The following is an 18,315-nucleotide window of genomic DNA, read 5'->3' on the forward strand; positions in this document are numbered from 1 at the left end:
CCACCCTGCGCCTCAGGCCCTGCTGCCGCCCTGACCGGGCCGGCCCTGTCCCCTCCCAGGTTCCCCAGGAGGAAGAGACCATCGGCCTCCAGAACGCAGTCTCCCTGGTTGAGCTGCAGCCCAGCGCGGAGCCCACCCCAGGGCCCGGCTCAGGTGGGCCCCGGGCCCAGCCCCTCACGCTCCGCTGCCCCCTCGGCCCTGGGGGTGCCCCGGGGCGTCCGGCGGCCTTGCCGTCCACTCCAGCCCTCGCCCCACCGCCACCAGCCCCCGCGTCGCCAGCCACCACAGCAGGCCGGTGAGCCTGCTCCGCTCTCGCCCCACGGCCACGTGCACATCCCGCCGACCGCCGCGTCCCCCGGCCCCCCTCGGCTGCCACCCCGCCCCCGCTCAGGCCTCTGGAAGTCCCCTCGGAGACGCGCGGGGCCCGTGGGGGGCAGAGGCGGGGGCTCCACCAGGGCGTCGGCGCCAGCACTCACCCGCAGCTCGTCCCCAGGCTCCGTTGGGGTCAGTGGCCCCACCAGGCCGGAGGCCACGCAGGGGCCCGTGCCCGCTGCACCCCCCTGCCGCGAAGGGGCCGCGCTGCTGCCAGCCGCCCTCACCTCCACAGCCTCGCGCTTCAGGCCCATCGTGCTGGCATCCGACGCAGGTGGCGCCAGGTGAGCACCTCCACCCCGGACCCCGCGGGGTCCCCAAGCCCCCCTCAGTGACGACTGCTCTCTGTGCTCTCAGGGATGGGGCGGGCGACGGGAGGCAGGCCCCTGAGGCCCACGGAGCCGCCCCCAGCCGGACGACGCCTGAGCAGCCAGCACCGGGGCCCAGACCCCAGGGAGCAGCCCCAGAACCTCTCAGGGACCCCGCGATGGACACGGCCCAGGGGAGCCCCTGTCCTGCACCCCCTGCCCTGGAGGGAGCCTCCCCAGCCAGGCCCGAGCCCGCCACGGCTGTCCCACTCCTGAAGCCACAGGCGCCTCCCACCGTGGAGCAGGGGCCGGACCGAGTCGCACCCGGAGCCCCAGGGTCGGATGCAGCCGGCCTCGACGCCCGCCGCCCGGCCCAGCCACCCAGGAGCAAGGCCACCGAGGGCCCAGGCCAGGAGCCTGCGGGTCCCGCGCCAGCCCCCCGGGACCCCTCCGCGGCCGAGGCCAGTCCAGACAGCCCCACACGCACTCGTGTCCCAGAACAGGATGCGCAGGCCCCGGACGGTGGCCCCGAGCGGCCCCCGCCAGCAGACCGCAAGCCCTGCCCGGCCAGCGTGGACGCCTCGCCCCTCCCGAGGAGGACAGCCTGCCCGTCGCTGCAGGAGGCCATGCGCCTCATCCAGGAGGAGTTTGCTTTCGACGGCTACATGGACAACGGGCTGGAGGCTCTGATCATGGGTATCGTGGGGGGGCACGGGGTCCCCCAGAGAACCCCAGGGCCCGGGAGAGGCCACGAGGGGACAGTGCACCGGGGGAGGCTCGGCACCAGCAGGGGCCCCGCTCGTCCATCTGCACCAGGAGCTCGGGGCAGAGCTGAGCCCCCGGGGAGGGCAGGACGAGGGTCTCAGAGCCCGGTCCCCCCTCCCCCGCCCGCCCGTCAGCCGTGGGGAGCAGGGGACCCGAGGGGGCTCGCCCACCGCGTAACTGGCCGCTACCGCCCCGCAAACCCAGGGGAATACATTTACGCCTTGAAAGACCTCACGTACGCCACGTTCTGCGGGGCCATCTCCGAGAAGTTCTGCGACCTCTACTGGGGGGAGAAGCTGCTGCAGAGCCTCTTCAGGGTGGTGAACGGGAGGACGTCCCCCTCCCACAGGTGAGTCCTGCTCAGGCCCCAGGCCTTCCGCACCCTGGGGTCCCTGCCGGGCGGGACGGCCCCGGGTCCGCCCCCTCCCAGCCCCGCCGTGTCCCGCACACCCTCCTATCGCCTGACGTCCAGCTCGTCCCCCTCCCCTCCCGGCACTGGCCGCCCCGGCCCCGGGGCCCTCTGGCTGGGCCTGAACCCACCCGAACCCCCGGGAGGACAGGGCAGGGGGCCCCCGGGGTGTGGGCAGCACACCTCCCCGTTCAGCTACCGGCTTGAAGAGGCCACGTGACAGGAGCCCCAGAGGAGGGTGACCCCAGGGAACTGCATCTGCCCCCTCACTGTCCAGGTCAGCACGAGGGGACAGCTCCCCTCCTAACGGCAGAAGGTGGGGTGACAGTCACAGTGCCTCCCAGAGGGCTGTGGGGACCGAGGGGGGTGACCCGATGCCACAGCAACCACCGCGGGCGGGTGGGGCCCACGGTCACTTCGCATGTGCCGTGGGAGCTGTGAGGGCGCCTGTGCACACACGTCGACGGAGCACTGGCAGGAGCGCCCCACCCCGTCCCACGCTCCCCCCCCGGACACCCCTGCACCCCGCGAGGCAGCAAACGCCACAGTTCCCACAGCGTGAGCAGGGCCCTCCGGGGACCTCCAGAAACGGGTGCCCGGGAAGCCCCGTGCCAGCACTGGGCCCCTGAACTCTGGAAGGAGGGTGTCGGGACGGCCTGGGGCCTGCGCTCAGGTGCCCTTGGCAGCCCCCAGCCCAGCGCCAAGTCTCCCCCCAGAAGGCAGTGCAGGGAAGCGGTGCGGTGGGGGGCGCCGGGGGCGCCTGCAGTGTCCTCCCTTCTGATGCCAGAGCTCCCGAGGAGGAGGCCGGGTCACAGGCTGAGGCCAGCGAGGCCGGCGGGCCACATGGCTGCTCGCTGTCCAGCAAAAGGCCGTCGCTGCGCGGAGCGGGTAAGACAGGAGCTGTCCACGCCGCCCCCTGCCTGTGACTGGGTCACTATGGCAGAGGCTTCCCTGCCTCCGCGGAGGCCCCAGCGCAGGCTCGTCCCCCGGGGGCTCCGTGCCGGGAGGGGTCCCCACGTCAGCAGGTGCAGGGCGAGGCTGGGCGGGCACCTTGGCGTCCTGGGATCATGGGCGGCAGCGTGGTGACCGGGACGTCTTGGCACTTTTCCTGCAAACTTGTGCCATTCCAAGGCTCTGGGGCTGGTCGTCCTGCAACGTTAGCGCAGGACTCCGAGGTCACTGAAACCTTCGCAAGCTCATGGAATCAGTCCTGGGCGGTCGCGGCTTTGGGTGCCAGGCCGCGTGACCACGAGCACCCGTGTGACGGCCACTGCAGCGGTGGCGAGGCAGGCGCCCTCCTCCCGCCCTCTCGCCCCGCGCAGCCGCGGCAGGTGCAGAGCAGGGTGCTGGTGCCCAGCGAGCATCTCGGCCCCCCGGGCCCGCCTCCCGGTGCTCACCCTGCACCGGCCCTGGGGGCTCCTCTCGGGATGCCGCCTCAGGGCAGCCTGCGTTGGGGAGGGGATCGGGGGCCTCCTGGGAAGCAGGACTGTGCCCTGAACCCTCAGGACCCCATGGGCCCCCGAGCAGCAGGCAGGGCCTCGCGTCCGCGGCTCAGCACGAGCAGCCTCCCCTGACGATCGGGATGCGCTCGGCCCCACGCACCCGAGTTCCCAGCGGGGTCCTCCCGTCCTGTGCAGGGAAGGACAAACTGACCGCAGGGCGCATGAGCCGAGCCCCCTGCCCGCCCCCGTCACTGTCCGACGTCGACGCGGACGAGCTGTCACGGGGTAACTTCGAGGTGGGATTCCGGCCTCAGAAGTCGGTCAAAGCCGAGCGGGAGCGGCAGCAGGAGGCGGGAGAGCACGGGCAGCCGGGCGGGGGCCCGGGCCCCGAGGCGGTGACCCGGCTGGCCAGGCCCAAGGACGCCGGGCTGGCCGAGCTCCAGAGCTGCAGCCCCGGCTGGTGCAGCGCCTTCTACGAGGCTGACTGCTTCGGCGCCGACGTCTACAGCTACGTGAGGGAGCTGGCGAGGCAGAAGGCTGGCGGGGCCGGCGACGCGGATGCCCAGGGCCCGGTGAGTGTCGCCTGCGGCCCGCTGCTGGCAGTGCGGGGAGGGGCGTGGTAGCCGCAGGTCCCGCAGCGGTGAGCCCCGGCTGGCCTGGGTGCGGCCGTGTCCCCCTCGGGGGCAGGCGGGCTGAGCCCCTCCTCCAGGCCACCTCCCCAAACGGGGGGCAGCGCGAGGTGCGAGAACAGCAGAGGTGCCAGGCCCGTGGGGTCTGTCCAGGTGGCACAAGGGGTCCCTCGGCCTGGGCGTCTGAGGTGGGCAGCGTCCCCCTGCGCCCCGCTGGGCAGCCTAAGCTTCTCCGGGTCAGCAGGGCCAGGTGGGCCTCACCCTTGAGAGCGGCCAGGCCGCCCCTGGGAGGACACCCAGACCCCTGGCTCAGCGCCCACGGAGCCAGCAGCTTGGAGGGGGCTGTAGCCCCCGCGCCCCCCAGCAGGGCCCGCTCAGGCCTCGGGGCGCAGGTCTGGCCCCCGGGACAGCCTCGGGCAGGGCCCCAGACGCTCGGGTTCCTGCCGCGCTCCGCCCAGTCCCCCGGGTCAAGGGGGCCTCCCGGGTCACCTCCCGCCGCCGCCCCTTCCTCCTGGCCTCCTGCGCCCCCCACGCGCCGTGCGGCCACGACACCCCGGGGCCTGGCGCGGAGGGCAACCCCGAAGCCCGGGGGGAGCCCCGAGTGGGCCCGTAGGGAAACTGAGGCTGCGAAGCGGACGGGGCTGGCGCCGCGGGTGAGACGGGGCCGCAGCGCGGGTGCGCCGGGGGCGGGACGGTCCTCCCCACGCTGGGCCTCCCTGGGTCGCCGCGGGGCGCAGAGGGGGCACCGGGGCCGGGGGCGGGCCTGGGGGCGGGGCCTGAACAGGGGCGGAGTCAGGGCGGGGCCGGCGGGGTGGGGCGGGGCCTGAACGGGGGCGGAGTCAGGGCGGGAGGGGCGGGGCCGCTGGGTCGGGGGCGGGGCCGGGGCGGAGTCAGGGCGGGAGGGCGGGGCCGGGGCGGGGACAGGGTAGGGGCGGAGTCGGGGCGGGTCGGGGCCAGAGTGGGGGCGTGGCGTGGCAGGGGCGGGGCGGGGGGCGTGGTCGGGGCGTGGTCGGGGCCGGAGCGGGGGCCGGGCGGGGCGGGGGCGGGGCCGGGGCGGGGCCGGGGCGGGAGGGCCTTGGAGACCAGCGCATCCCGCTCAGCGTCGGGACACCCACGCCCACGCCCACGCCCAGGGCCGCGCGGCGCCCACGGTGCTGTCCGGGGGGTGGAAGGAGCCGACCCGAGCTTGCGGAGACGCCCAGGGACCTCCCGGACCGCCGCGGCCTGGGGACGCGGCCTTGAGTCCGGAAGGTGCGGGCGGGGGTCGTCCGCGCCGCGGGCCCAGCGCCCGGCCTGCAGCGCCCGGAGGAGCCGACCCGGCCCTGCACCCCCGGGTGTCCGGGCTCCGCAGGCCGCTCCGAGGAGGAGCGAGAACGTCCCCGACCTGAGCGCTGCAGCCGCAGCCCTGGAAGAAATCACGCGTGGAAGCTCCGCGACACGGGACGCGGACACGGCTTCTCGGATGGGGCGCCCGGAGCGAGGCACCGGAGGTACCAGCGGAGAAGGTGCGCGGCCAGGAGGCAGCCTGTGCATCAGCGGCGGAGCCCACGCAGGCCCCAGGCCGCGGAGGGTCGGCCCCAGGACGCGGGGACCTCGCCGTGCAGGGGCGGGACAGCCCCGCGCGCAAGGAGGCGCCCACCCCGGCCCCCGCGGGAAAGCCCAGGACCACCTGGGCGGCGCCGGCGGTGAGAGGGACTGCCGGCCCCTCCGGCCCCCTCCAGCCCCCTCCAGCCTCCTCCAGCCTCCTGGAGCCCCCTCCGGGGGGGAATGCGCGTGCGGCATGCGGAGAAAGGAGGTGGCACCACCTCCCGGGAGCCTCCTCCAAGCCTACGCCTGGATTTACCACCCGACTCAGCACGCCCCGTGGCACCCCAGGACCAGGCAGGGCTGCACCACACGGACCCAGGCACCCAGAGGGGCCGGGGCCCCGCGTGTCCCGCACAGACGGACAGACAGATGGAGGAGCCAGGCGGCTCCGGCCACACGGAGCATCTCTCAGCCACGAAAGGAGGTGTGGATGCGCCCCGAGGGCACAAGGCCGAGGGAGAGAAGCCAGACGCGGAAGGACGCGCACTGCATGATGCCACCTGCACGAGGTCCCCGCGAGGTCGCCTTCCCAGAGACGGGGGCACCGGAGCACGGGGGCGGGGACAGAGCCTCAGCCTGGGGTGGGGGTGTGGGTGAGGGTGGGAGAGGCCTGGGGACGGGGCTGGGGTGGGGATCGGGGCCGCACCCCGTGGCCCAGGTGACCCAGCTGGGTGATGCTGCTGAACAGCACGATGAAAAATGGTAAATTGTACATTCTATAGGTTGTCACAAAAATCTTTTGAAAATGAAATGTAAAAGCCAGCTGAGAACGAGGTACCTGGGTGGCCCCGTCCGTCAGGTGTCCAACCCTTGGTTTCAGCTCAGGTCGTGACCTCAAGGTCCCAGCTTCGGCCCCTCCCCACTGTGCCATGTGCTCACTCTTCCTCTCAAATAAATCAATTTTTTTAAAGATTTTATTTATTCACGAGAGATACAGAGAGAGAGAAAGAGAGGCAGAGACACAAGCAGAGGGAGAAGCAGGCCCCATGCAGGGAGCTCGATGTGGGACTCAATCCCAGGTCTCCAGGATCACACCCTGGGCCAAAGGCAGGTACCAAACCACTGAACAACCCAGGGATCCTGTAAATAAATCAATCTTTAAATAAAATAGTTGAGAACAAAATGGGGCAGACGACCAGCGGCCCTGGAGACGTGAAGCACAGGTCATCACAGTTGAGTCAAAGTGAGCACAGAAGACGCTGGGCGGCATCCCCAGGAGGTCCCTCTGCCATCCCTTAGTCCGAGCCTGGGTGTTCACACAGGCCTGTCACCCTGACCTCAGCTGGACCAGGACACGGGCCCCGCTGACCCAGGAACGGGGATGATGGTGGCACCGGGGGTCACGCCCCGAGTCACAGAGAACGTGGCCTCTCGGAGGCCCCAACAGCTTCATCCTCGCAGTTGTGGGGAAGGGGGACGCCCAGAGTCCAGGTGTGGCCTCCAGCGCCCCAGGTCGTCCTCATCGTCCTCTGACATCACAGGTCATGCCCGCCGACCTCACACCGTGTGGGGACCGCAGAGGGTGGCTCTGGTGCGCGTGAGTGCCCATCAGCTGGTGGACCCTGTCGCCCATCCCTGGCTCCCCGCGGCTGCCCCAGGCAAGGACACACACCCACCGGGGACCCCGGGCCCCGTCACCATGCTCCCACGGGTCTTGAAAGGGCCTTGCAGACCAGAGTGGGACAGGAGGTGCCGGCGGCCACGACCCCAAGGTGGACAAGCTTCCCTGGGCCTCGGACTCTGAAACCCGGGCTCAGCCCCACAGGCACAGTCTGGGGGAGACAGGCCGTGCGAGGGGCGCTGCAGAGTGACCCGGGTGACCTTGTTTTCCTTTTCATTCCCGCTCACCTGGGAAGACGTCTCTCCTGGAACCGGAATGCAGACAGGTGAGCTTCCCGCGCCCCACGCGTCGTGGGCGGGCTGGACGGGGCGGCCGTCGTTGCGCGTTCCTCTCACAACCCCCCGCGTCTTCCTCGGAAGGGATGGACTGGACACGCGTTCACACTCGCTGCCCACACAGGGCGAGTGTGGGGCAGGCCCGGGCGTGGTGTGGGCAGCACGGCTGAGGGCATCGACAGGAGCGCGAGTGGCCGGGCCTGAGGCCCCTGCGTGAGTGTGGGCTGGGTGCCCGTGGCCCCTGCGGCCCCGGGCTGTCAGGCTTTGTCGTCGGCGTTCAGTGCTGATTCCCGTTCAGCCTTTCCTCTCCTTGTCTACGCGTTCCCACTTTCCGGCTTCCTTCCAACGGGTTGTCCTGTCCTGACCACCCTCAGGTCCTGCACCAGGAGCCACGTGTGCTCTGGGCCTCGAATCCACACTCGCTCCTATGACCCCAGAGAACCCTTGGCTGGCTTAGGCCCGGAAGCCTGCCCGCCCGTGCCCCCGAGTGTACCTAGGCCTGGCCAGTCCGTGTCGGGCCTGCGGCCACTGTGTTACCCCCAACATCTTCTGTGAATTTTAGTTCATGTAAACTTAGTTTTAAAATCAGTCAAAAAGGTCTTTTCCGAAAAACCAGTCTGTAGTTCGGTGGGGTGAGAAGCGTGGCCAACAAACTTCATACCTAACTTCATAAACCGAAGTTTCCAAGATGCGGGGACGAGTGTGTGTGAGCCCCACTCGGGCAGGAAGCGGGTGTGTGCCATCGGTCCAGGCCCGCACCTGGACAGGTGCGAGGGGGCGACGGGGCTGGAGGGGGCCGTGTGCAGGCTGCCCCCCAAGGGCGCTCTCCCCATGGCAGTCCTGAGCTGCACAAAAGGAGGGCTCCCCACCCAGGGCTCCAGGCCGTCCCCCGCTTTGGGCTTTAGGGGTCGTCAGCCGGGGTCCCCGCGTCTTCAGGAAGCCGGATGGCAGAGAAGTGTGTGTGGACAGAACCGCAGAGACCCCGGGGGGTCAAGCCAGACCCCAGGGGGCGGGGGGCCAGTCCCTGTGAGCACAGTGCTGTGGGGCCGCTGCGGGGACCGCTGTGTCAGGCCTCGTGCCACCTGGCAGCCTGTCCGCGGTGACCTCACAGGCCGGATCCGTGCCATCCACCGGCCCCGTGCGGCTGAGCTCTCGAGGTGCGGCCCACGGACCCAGGAACTGACATTTTTGTGTCCTTTCTGTACGAGAGACGCCACATGCGGCCAGTGGCTCCCCGCTGCAGGCGCGCAGGTCCTGCGCACCCGGTTCTGCCCACGTACCCCGGGGGTCCGTCCCGTGCCAACCCTGGCAGCTAGCCGCTGGGGCCTCCAGCCCACTCGGGACACCATGACCTCCTCGTCCCGCGGCTGGAGAACAAGCCCGAGGCCTGGGACCTGATTTCACGTGGCAGAGGCAAGAGGTGGTCGGTCTGCACCGCGTCCCCCAAGAGCAGGCACGGCCCCGGCCCTGCAGCGCCCCGGTAGCACCTGCTCCCCGCTGTTCAAACAGCCACACGAGGAACGACCTTTTGGGTAAAACCACCAGATATTCAAACATTTAAATACACCACCACCTGCATTTTTAATCTTACAAACCACACAGAAGTAGGTGTTACCAACAAAGCGAAGTCCCTCGCGGCAGTTGGACAGGTGAGGGGGAGCTCGCTCGGGGGGCCGCTGATCCCCGGGCCCGGAGGAAGGCCACAGTGTATCCGGCTTTAGGTGGAGGCTCTGGGCCGGCGGCGGGGAGAGGCGCCAGGCCACCCTGACCACTCCGCAGCCCCGGGCCCCGGGGTGGGGACACCGAGCCAGGCTGCACCTGTCCCGAGCGGGTTCTGGTCCTTGCTACCACTGGCTGCCTGAGCCAGCCCTGCCCGGGGCTTTCCTGTGACACAAGAACCCTGACCCGTGCCTGTGGGGAGGACAGAGCAGGGGGCACTGTGCGGCCAGGCCAGCTTGGGGGGTCCCCTGGGAGGTGCCCGTTCTCCAGGAGGAGCTGGGACCCCCGCTCCTGGGCACCCCACAGACCGTGACCCCCAGGAAACCCCCTGAGGACGTGACTCACTAGATGGCCAGGGGGCAGCAATGACCCCACGTCCAGGCTGCTGTCCCCACACAGGGCGGCCGAGGGGCCTGGGGTAATGAGAGTGAGTGGGAGGAGTCTGTGGCAGGGGCCCGGGGTGTGGGGGGCCTACAGGGGCCTGGGGGGCAGGAAGGCTGGAGGCGCTGGCCAGCAGACCCCACCACCACACCCCACCCTGCTGCCAGAAGCAGCGCTGGAGACCCCCTGAAGGGCAGCCCCCGGTGCGTGGGGCAGCATGGGGGGGGCTGGGGGGGCCACTGCGGGGGCTGGGGGCCCAACACTGCTGCTGGGGGCGGCGGGCAGGGTCCGGGTCGGGGGACCAGGTCCGGGTCCAGGTCAGGTGCTCGCCACCCCAGCTGTCTTCCGAGCTCACTGTCCTCAGTGGCTCAGTGGGATCTACCGACGTGCTGTCTGCACCCCAGTTCTGTGGACTCTTAGGATAAAACTGCCAGTTATGTTACCAGAAAAACAGGTTTATTTGGGAATCGCACAGAACAGCAAATTAAGGCAAAACCACAGGGGAGCTCTGGGGTCCAAGAGGAGGCTCTTTTACAGAGGGAGTTGGGGCGCCCGCTGTAAACTAAAACCCCATTGGAGTAAACTGGGGGCTGCAAGAGTAACGGCTTCTCATTGGCTGGGCCCTGGCCGTCTCTCATTGGCTGGGCTGTTGCCAGGGCAGGAGGAAACCTTCCCGGTCCCTCCAGGGTAGAGCAGTGTGTCCACCTGCAGGGTTCCTTGCTCCGGCTGTTCCCGGAGAGGGGTGCTGAGGGCTCCTCCTGTTAGCGTCCACACCCACTGCCACGGTTTCCCCTCTCATTTCCTCGTCCCCCCATTGGATTCCAGTCCCCCGTGGCACACAGATACTGTTTCTGCAGCTGGGTGACTGTGTCCCTGGGAGGTCCCCACGTGGTCGCAGAGGTGGGGGAGGCCACTTCTGGAGGCTGCACTGGGACAGGTGCACTTGGAGACGGGCGGGCCGGTGGCGGGCACCTGCAACGTTCACCGGCTCTGTCCTGCCAGGAGCTGGAGCAGCAGCTCCTGATAGAGAAGAGGAATTACCGGAAGACTCTGAAGTTCTACCAGAAGCTCCTTCAGAAGGAGAAGCGCAGTAAAGGTAGCAGGGCGCTGGGCAGGGCACCCGCGGGGGAGTGGGGGGCACTTTGTGCCCACTCTGCCCGCCCACAGGTTCCGAGGTGAAGACCATGTTGTCCAAACTGAGAGGCCAGCTGGAAGAAATGAAGTGCAAAGTGCAGTTCCTGGGACTGGTCAAGAAGTATCTGCAGGCAAGTCCGCCGCACCCTGCCCACCCCCTCCCTCAGCACCTGGTGGCAGAGGCCAGCCAGACCGAGGCGCCCGCTTCCCCGCACACACAGGTCATGTATGCCGAGCGGTGGGGCCTGGAGCCCTGCGCGCTGCCGGTGATCGTGAACATCTCCGCGGCCCACTGCGACACGCTGGACTTCAGCCCTCTGGACGAGTCCTCGTCCCTCATCTTCTACAACGTCAGCAAGCACCCCCGCGGCGGCAAGCAGAGGAAGGCCCGCGTCCTGCAGGCCGGCACGCCGCTGGGGCTCATGGCATACCTCTACTCCAGGTGCGGCTGCCCAGCCCCAAGTGGGGAGGCGGGCCTGGGGGTTCCCTGGACCCTTTCATGCCTTTTGAAAGCAAAAGGGAGACCGAAAAAAAGAAACAGGCCCCCAGGAGGTAAACAAGGTGAGGAAAGTCTCTGCCTTCCCTCATCTGACGTGGGTTTATACTTTTTTTAATTTAAATTTTTTTTCATCAGAACTTTAAGCCTGTGTCAGCTCAGCTGCAATTTGCCTCCCTTGCCAAGCTCTTGGGTGGACGTGCACCTGCAGCCTCAGGTGTGCCAGGGCAGGTGCTTCAGGGAGGAGCCAGGGAGCGTGGCTGTGCCGAAGTAACAACCCAGGGGGCCCCTAGAATTAAGCAGACACAGGAGCCTCCGGGACATGCCTGGATCCTAGCCACTTTGCCACGTCAGAACACCCCGTAATTGTCTAGCCCCCCGGACTGCCAGGGAGGCTGGTCTCAGCATGCTCATTGAATTCTTCCTGCAGCCACTGTTTCTGGGCAGGAGCACTATGCCCATTCATCAGACACCGTAACTGATAAATGTGCATGCTCACCGTGCACAGCAGGGAGGCCAATCCCCTCACACTCAGGGTCACAGAACCCCAGGACACCCTCACACCCCTCCACCCTTGGGCCCACCAGTCCGTCGGCACGGCCACGTCCTGTGTGGATGGGCCTCTCATGTCCACCTGGTATGCAGGTGCAGGACCACTTGGCAAGTTCCCTTGACCCAGTGGCCTGGCCCACACCAGGCACGGGCCCGGCAGCTCAGGGTTGGGTACAGTTTACCTTCCCAGACAGGGGTGAGAGGCCTTACCCAGTCTTGGCTTTGGGAGACCCATAACACTCTTGGGAGCTCCCAAGACCTTTGAGCTGGAGGCTGTGGTGACCCTAGAACTGATGGTCAGGTGTCAGCAGGGTATACGGGGACACTCAGGGAACAAGGGAAGTCCCTGAGAGCAGGGGCTTCCCAGGACAGAAGCCTCTTCCCGTGTACCCTGTTCTCCCAAGGTGGGCTCCACCTGGCTGCGCTAGGAGCCTTCCACTGGCCCTGGGCCCTAGGCCGACCCTTGGACTCAGACCTTAGCCTCCCTCTTCTTTGTGATGAGTGTACCACACACCGAGGGCTGGCCGTGCGATGACAGATGTGTGTGTGCCTGTGTGAGTGGAGGGTGTGTATGTGTGGTGTGTGAGGGGGGTGTGTATGTGAGTGGGATGTGTGCATGTGTGCATGAATGTGTATGGTGTGTGAATGGGGAGTGTATATATGTGCATGGGGGAGTGTGCATGTGTGAGTGGGGTGTGCATATTGCATGAGTATATGTGTGGTGTGTGAGGAGTGTGTGTGTACCTGTGTGGGTTGTGTTCATGTGTGTGTGTGAGTAGGGAGTGCGCATATGTGCATGTGGGTGTGAGGGGGATGTATGCATATGTGCATGGGTGTGTGTGTGTGTGCATGTTTGTGGGTGAGGAGTGTGTGGGATGTGAGTGGGATGTGTGTATATGTGCATGAGGGAGTTATGCATGTGTGTGTGCTGAGTGAGGTGTGTGTGTGGTGTGTGCATGGGGGAATGTGTGTGTTGAGAGGTTTTTCATGGTGTGCATGTATCTGCCTGTGGGGGAATGGGGGGTATATATGTGCATGGGTGGGGGTGTGTGTGAGTGGGGTGTGCATGGGGGTGTGTGTGTTGAGGGATCTCATGGTGTGCGTGTGTCTGCATGTGTGTGTGGTGTGAGTGGTGTGTGTGCACAGCTGCTTATATGAGTGGGGTGGGGTGTGTGTACAGATGCATGTGTGCTCGGGTGCGTGTGGGTGGGGTGTGTGTGCATGAGTGTGTGCACAGGCGCGTGTGTGCACATAGGTGCGTAAGTGGGGGGTGTGCATGGGTATGTCACGGGTGCGTGTGTGAGTGCAGTGTATGTGTGTGCATGGGTGCATGTGTGGGTGGTGTGTGCATGGGTGCATGTGTGGGTGGTGTGTGCATGAGTGTGGGGGTGTACACGGGTGCATGTGTGCATGGGGGTGTGTATGTGCACGGGTGTGTATGCACAGGTGCGTTGTGGGGGGGTGTACACAGGTGCGCGTTGCACGGGTGCATGTGTGAGTGGGCTGTGCGTGGGGGCGTGTACGAGCGCGCGGCAGCCCGGCGCGAGGGCCTTGGCTGCTGGAGGACGCGGCTCCCCCGCAGGCTGGTCCCGGCGCCCACGGCAGCCACAGCCCACGGAGGCCGGCCCGGGCGCCCACCTGGCTCCAGGCGCCGTGTCCGCTCTCGGAGGCCCGGCGTGGTGGCCGGGGAGGCGGCCTCGCAGGACCCTCACGCCTTGCCTGTTTCTGGGACCGAGTCACTGAGCGGCGCGGTGTCGCCCGACCTGGGGCTCCCTGGGGCGCCCCGAGGCTGGGAACACTCGTCCCCTGACCGGCTGGTTTGCCCAAGGAACCGAGAATGTGGGGGCACAAATTGCCAGCCTCGCCCCTGATGCAGCGAGTTCGGGCTCTGGGCTGGGTCCCGGGCCGCGCGGGGGTTCCGAACGGGTTCCAGAAGCCCGTGGGGAGGGCACCTCAGAAATCGGTGGTAAAGAGGGTCCTGCGCCCGGAAATGGTTGGGAGCCCCTCGCGTTCCCAGCGCCCCACACGCCCCTTCACCTCTCCCGCCGTCCTCCTGGCGAGGGCGAGCATGCACGCGCGCCCACACACGCAGCCCACCCGCGGCACGCTCACGCACATTCCCACGGCTCCCTTCCACACGCCTACCCCAGCACCGCTATCGGAGGCCGCAGGGAGCCGGGCCTCCCCCACGTACCCGAGGCACGGGCGGGCTCCAGCGGGAGGAGAGGCCTGCGGGCCCTGGACGGCGGCTGGGGGTCGGGGTGGGGAGCGGCCCGGGCCCCCGCCGTGCCCTGAGCGCGTCCTGTCGCCGCAGCGACGCCTTCCTGGAGGGCTACGTGCAGCAGTTCCTCTACACCTTCCGGTACTTCTGCACGCCCCACGACTTCCTGCACTTCCTGCTGGACCGCATCAACAGCACCCTGTCCAGGTACGGCCGCGACCCCCGGCGCACCCCGGGCCTCGGTAGGGACCCAGGCCGCAGCCTGGTCGGGGAAGGAAGAGCAAAGACGGAGGACAGAGGGTACACGGGAAGGGACCCGGGCGGCAAGGCCACGGACGCTCCAGGAGGCGGTGGCCGCAGTGGGCACGGGACCCGTGGGAGGCAAGCGCGTGCCAAGCCCTCGGCTTTCCGCGGCCGCACACACGGTGAGGGTAGGGTCAGGGGAGGGGAGGCGCGACGGACGGGCTGTGGCCTGCTGTCCGAGCCGGCCCGTCGTCCCTGCCAGACCCCCATGCGCCCCTCGGCAGGCCTGCGCGCGGTGCCCAGGCTGGGAGCTCCGGAGCCGCGGCCCGACGGCCGTCACCTCCCACCCTGGGGGCAGGGACTCACAGGAGACACCTCCACGCGCGGAGCCCGGCTGCGGGGGGTGACGGCCGCCCCAGGAGCCCGGGGCCCAGCTGGCCGGCTGCCGCCTCTGCGTCCTGCCCCCCCGTAGACGGCCTCGTCCAGACCCCACTCGGCCCTCCGCCCCCGCAGCACACGGCCTCGCAGGGCTGGGGGGACCCGCGCGGCTCAGCTGTCGTCCCCTCTGCCCGCAGGGCCCACCAGGACCCCAGCTCAACCTTCACCAAGATCTACAAGCGAAGCTTCTGCCTGCTGCAGGCCTGGCTGGAGGACTGCTACGCCGTGGACTTCACCCGCAACAGCGGGCTCCTGGGCAGCCTCGAGGACTTCATCTCCTCCAAGGTGACGCGGGCACAGCCCCTGGGCCCCCGCGGGCAGCGCCAGGGCCCCGACAGCCACCACCGTCGGGGTGGCAAGTGACCGCCTTGCGCTCCTGCCCAGATCCTGCCCCTGGACGGCTCCGCGGAGCACCTGCTGGGCCTCCTGGAGGTGGGCGCGGAGCGGCGGGCCGAGGGCCCCTCACGGGGCGCGGACCTGGAGCACCCCAAGGAAGCCGAGGACGACGCCAGGCCTCTCAACGCGCTCTGTAAGAGGCTCTCGGAAGACGGCGTCTCCCGGAAGGTGGGGGCCTCTCCCGGGTGGGCCTCCCGGGCGGGCGCCGTGGCTCCCCAGCCCAGCCCGGCCAACTCCGCGTGGACCCGTGGGCAGACACGCCCACAATGTTCCCCACGCTGCCGGCCCGGGGCGCCAGCCCGTGAGGCCTCGCCCCGCTGAGGACAGGACGGCGGGGGAGCCCCGGCCCGGAGGACCAGCGTTCCCTGCCCTCGGGCCGGGGGCCTGGGTGGAAGGCACCACTCGGGACGTGGCCCGGGCCGGGGGCCTGGGGGGTCTGTCCACCTTATACGGGGACTTCAGTGGCTCTGTCCGCGAGGGACCCGCCCGGGGGACCGGGACAGGTGTCCTTGGGCCAACACAGCCGCGGGCGGGAGGCGTTCACGCGGGGGCTCTAGCCGGGCCGCTCCTCCCCGACCCCGCAGCGAGCCGCCCGCGCCCCTTCACACGGCGCCCCTGCCCGCAGAGCTTCCCCTGGAGGCTGGCGCGGGGCAACGGGCTGGCGCTGCCGCACAAGGAGCGCCAGTACAGCATCGCGTCGGCGCTGCCCAAGCCCTGCTTCCTCGAGGACCTGTACGGGCCGTACGCCAGGGCCGGCGAGAAGGGGCCCTGCTTCCTGACCGAGTACAGCACCCAGCAGCTCTGCAGCCAGCTGACGCTCCTGCAGCAGGTGAGCGCGCCGCACGCCCCCCCCCCCCACCCCCGGCCCCGGCCCCACCACCCCCACCCCTGCCCGTGGCCCTCCAACCCACTGCCCGTGGCCCCCGCCCCCCCGGCCCCCACCCATCCCCCCCACCCCTGCCTGTGGCCCCCGCCACCCCGGCCCCTACCCATCCCCCCCCTGCCCGCGGCCCCGCCTTCCCGAGGCCCCCCCCCCCCCCCCCGGCGCCCCCGGCCCCACCACCCCCACCCCTGCCCGTGGCCCTCCAACCCACTGCCCGCGGCCCCCGCCTCCCCGGCCCCCGCCTCCCTGAGCCCGCCCCACGCACCCCACGCCTGGGCCCCAGGTGGCAGCCGCGGCGGCGACAGAGCGATCCCACCTGCAGCCAGGCTGCGCGGCGGGTCCCCGACATGCGGCCCCGCCTCGAGGCCTGGAGACGCCCGACGTCCGCGCCCTTGTCTCCGACAGGAGCTGTTCCAGAAGTGCCATCCCGTCCACTTCCTGAACTCGCGGGCCCTGGGCGTCATGGACAAGAGTGTGGCCATCCCCAAGTGAGCATCCCGGGGTGTCACTCGGAGTCCGGGCCGCGCGGCCGCAACCAGGGCTTGGGGCCTCCCCGAGGCGCTCGCGGACCTGGCAGCGCCCCGCGGCCCCGCCGTGACGGGCACCCGCGTCTCCCCAGGGCCAGCTCCTGCGAGTCCCTGTCAGCCAAAACCTGCAGCCTGTTTCTGCCCAACTACGTGCAGGACAAGTACCTGCTACAGCTCCTGCGGAGCGCGGACGACGTCAGCACCTGGGTGGCCGCCGAGATCGTGACCAGCCACACCTCCAAGGTGGGTGCCTCGGCTCCGTCCCACGGGGCCTTCGCAGCCGAGCGTGGCCGCCGGCTGCCTCCCAGGGACCCGCGGGCGTTCCCCACGCGCAGGGAAGCCACGCTCCACCCCAGGCAAGGGGTACAAGTAGCGTCACGGCCTCCGCGGACGGTGATGTCGGCCACACGGTGGCTCCCCGCGTCGCCTGCAAGTGCGCACTGGCCCTGCACACCGTGGCAAGCGCCTCCTCCGCGGAACTTGCACACGTACCCGCCAGCACGCGCCAATACACGCCCTCACACCGCCCACACCTGCCTCCTCGCTCACACCCCCTCACACACTGTTCCTCGTGCCCCCTCACACGCAGTGCCCAACCCCCGGGGCCGCTCCCCAACCGCGTTACCCACGTAGTCCCTCTCACAGCTTCCCCGACACACACCCTCTTTGCCGCGCTCACAGCTGCTCACACACTCACACTCACACCGGGTTCGGTCAGAGGACACCCCCAGGGGCTCCGGCGCCCACGCCTGAGCCGGCTCCCAGGGTGGGGACCGTGGCCCCCAGCTGTGCCCCGTCCTGCTCGCCCCGCGCCCCTGGCACCCATCCCCGTGAGGCGGCACCGGCAGGCGGGGACTGAGGGCTGCACGCTGGGGTGGCCACATGTCACGCGCCCCTTCCCGGGTGGACACCGCCGCTCTGCGGGCAGCGACCCCCCCACCCCGCCGCGCGGCCTGCGCTCCCCACGCCTGGCGCGCGGGTGGCCCTGACCACGTCCCCGCCCGCCCCCAGCTGCAGGTGACTCTGCTCTCCAAGTTTCTGCTCATCGCCAAGTCCTGCTACGAGCAGAGGAACTTCGCGACGGCCATGCAGATCCTGGGGGGCCTGGAGCACCTCGCCGTGAGGCAGTCCCCCGTGAGTGGCGGCCCGGCCGCGGGGGGCGCACGGCACTGGCCGGCCGCGCCTCACGTGCATTTCTTCCAGGCCTGGAGGGTCCTACCCGCAAAGATAGCGGAGGTCATGGAGGAGCTGAAGGCCGTGGAGGTACTGTCCCCGCGGCCGCCCAGCAGCCCGGCAGCCCACCCCGGGCCGCGTCCCCGGGGCCTCACCGGCGGGCGGGGGCAGAGGGCGGGGCCCGCAGAGCCGCCCCTGGAAGGCTGCGCACCAACGGCTGGGGCTGGCACTCGGCTCCCCGGCGCTCCCCCGCGGCCCAGCGACAGGGGTCAGGGCCGAGCGGCCGCGCCCAGGGGGCTGCACACGGCCCCGCCGCGGCCCTCAGCCCTCCCCCTGCCCAGCCGCCCGGCCGCCCGCAGGTCTTCCTGAAGAGCGACAGCCTGTGCCTGATGGAAGGCCGCCGCTTCCGCGCCCAGCCCACGCTGCCCTCGGCGCGCCTCCTGGCCATGCACATCCAGCAGCTGGAGACCGGGGGCTTCACCATGACCAACGGCGCCCACAGGTGGAGCAAGCTCAGGTGAGGGGCCGCCCTCACCTGCCTCCTGCTGCACCGCGGCCAGTCCTCGGCCTCCCCACCCCCATGGGGCCGCGGGGCCACTGCCTGGCACCCGGGCCACCTGCCTGGGAGGGGCTGCTGGCGGGGACCGCCGTGGCACCCGGGGAGGAGCCCCACCTCCGGACACCCCCCTCCCCGTCAGGGTGCTCTTGCCCCCTTGCCGCCCCCGCAGCACCCATGTGGGCGAG

The 18,315-nt window shown here is 69.6% G+C and overlaps 1 protein-coding gene across 1 annotated transcript in view; it reads left to right on the top strand.

Moving 5' to 3' along the window:
- KNDC1 (kinase non-catalytic C-lobe domain containing 1) overlaps window positions 1–18,315 on the top strand; it is a 49,726-nt gene that overhangs the window by 29,781 nt on the left and 1,630 nt on the right. The window contains exons 12-30 of the mRNA XM_026010649.2: window positions 60–153; window positions 494–656; window positions 730–1,376; window positions 1,650–1,794; window positions 2,642–2,742; window positions 3,492–3,868; window positions 7,369–7,398; window positions 10,511–10,604; window positions 10,676–10,773; window positions 10,864–11,084; window positions 14,005–14,118; window positions 14,730–14,877; window positions 14,977–15,156; window positions 15,614–15,817; window positions 16,277–16,359; window positions 16,491–16,641; window positions 17,410–17,532; window positions 17,602–17,661; window positions 17,931–18,088. Of these exons, the coding sequence (XP_025866434.2) occupies window positions 60–153; window positions 494–656; window positions 730–1,376; window positions 1,650–1,794; window positions 2,642–2,742; window positions 3,492–3,868; window positions 7,369–7,398; window positions 10,511–10,604; window positions 10,676–10,773; window positions 10,864–11,084; window positions 14,005–14,118; window positions 14,730–14,877; window positions 14,977–15,156; window positions 15,614–15,817; window positions 16,277–16,359; window positions 16,491–16,641; window positions 17,410–17,532; window positions 17,602–17,661; window positions 17,931–18,088 (3,191 nt within the window). The remainder of the gene's footprint in view (window positions 1–59; window positions 154–493; window positions 657–729; window positions 1,377–1,649; window positions 1,795–2,641; window positions 2,743–3,491; window positions 3,869–7,368; window positions 7,399–10,510; window positions 10,605–10,675; window positions 10,774–10,863; window positions 11,085–14,004; window positions 14,119–14,729; window positions 14,878–14,976; window positions 15,157–15,613; window positions 15,818–16,276; window positions 16,360–16,490; window positions 16,642–17,409; window positions 17,533–17,601; window positions 17,662–17,930; window positions 18,089–18,315) is intronic.

The sequence above is a fragment of the Vulpes vulpes genome, chromosome 15 (assembly GCF_048418805.1).
Source record: "Vulpes vulpes isolate BD-2025 chromosome 15, VulVul3, whole genome shotgun sequence".
In the NCBI taxonomy this organism is placed as follows: domain Eukaryota; kingdom Metazoa; phylum Chordata; class Mammalia; order Carnivora; family Canidae; genus Vulpes; species Vulpes vulpes.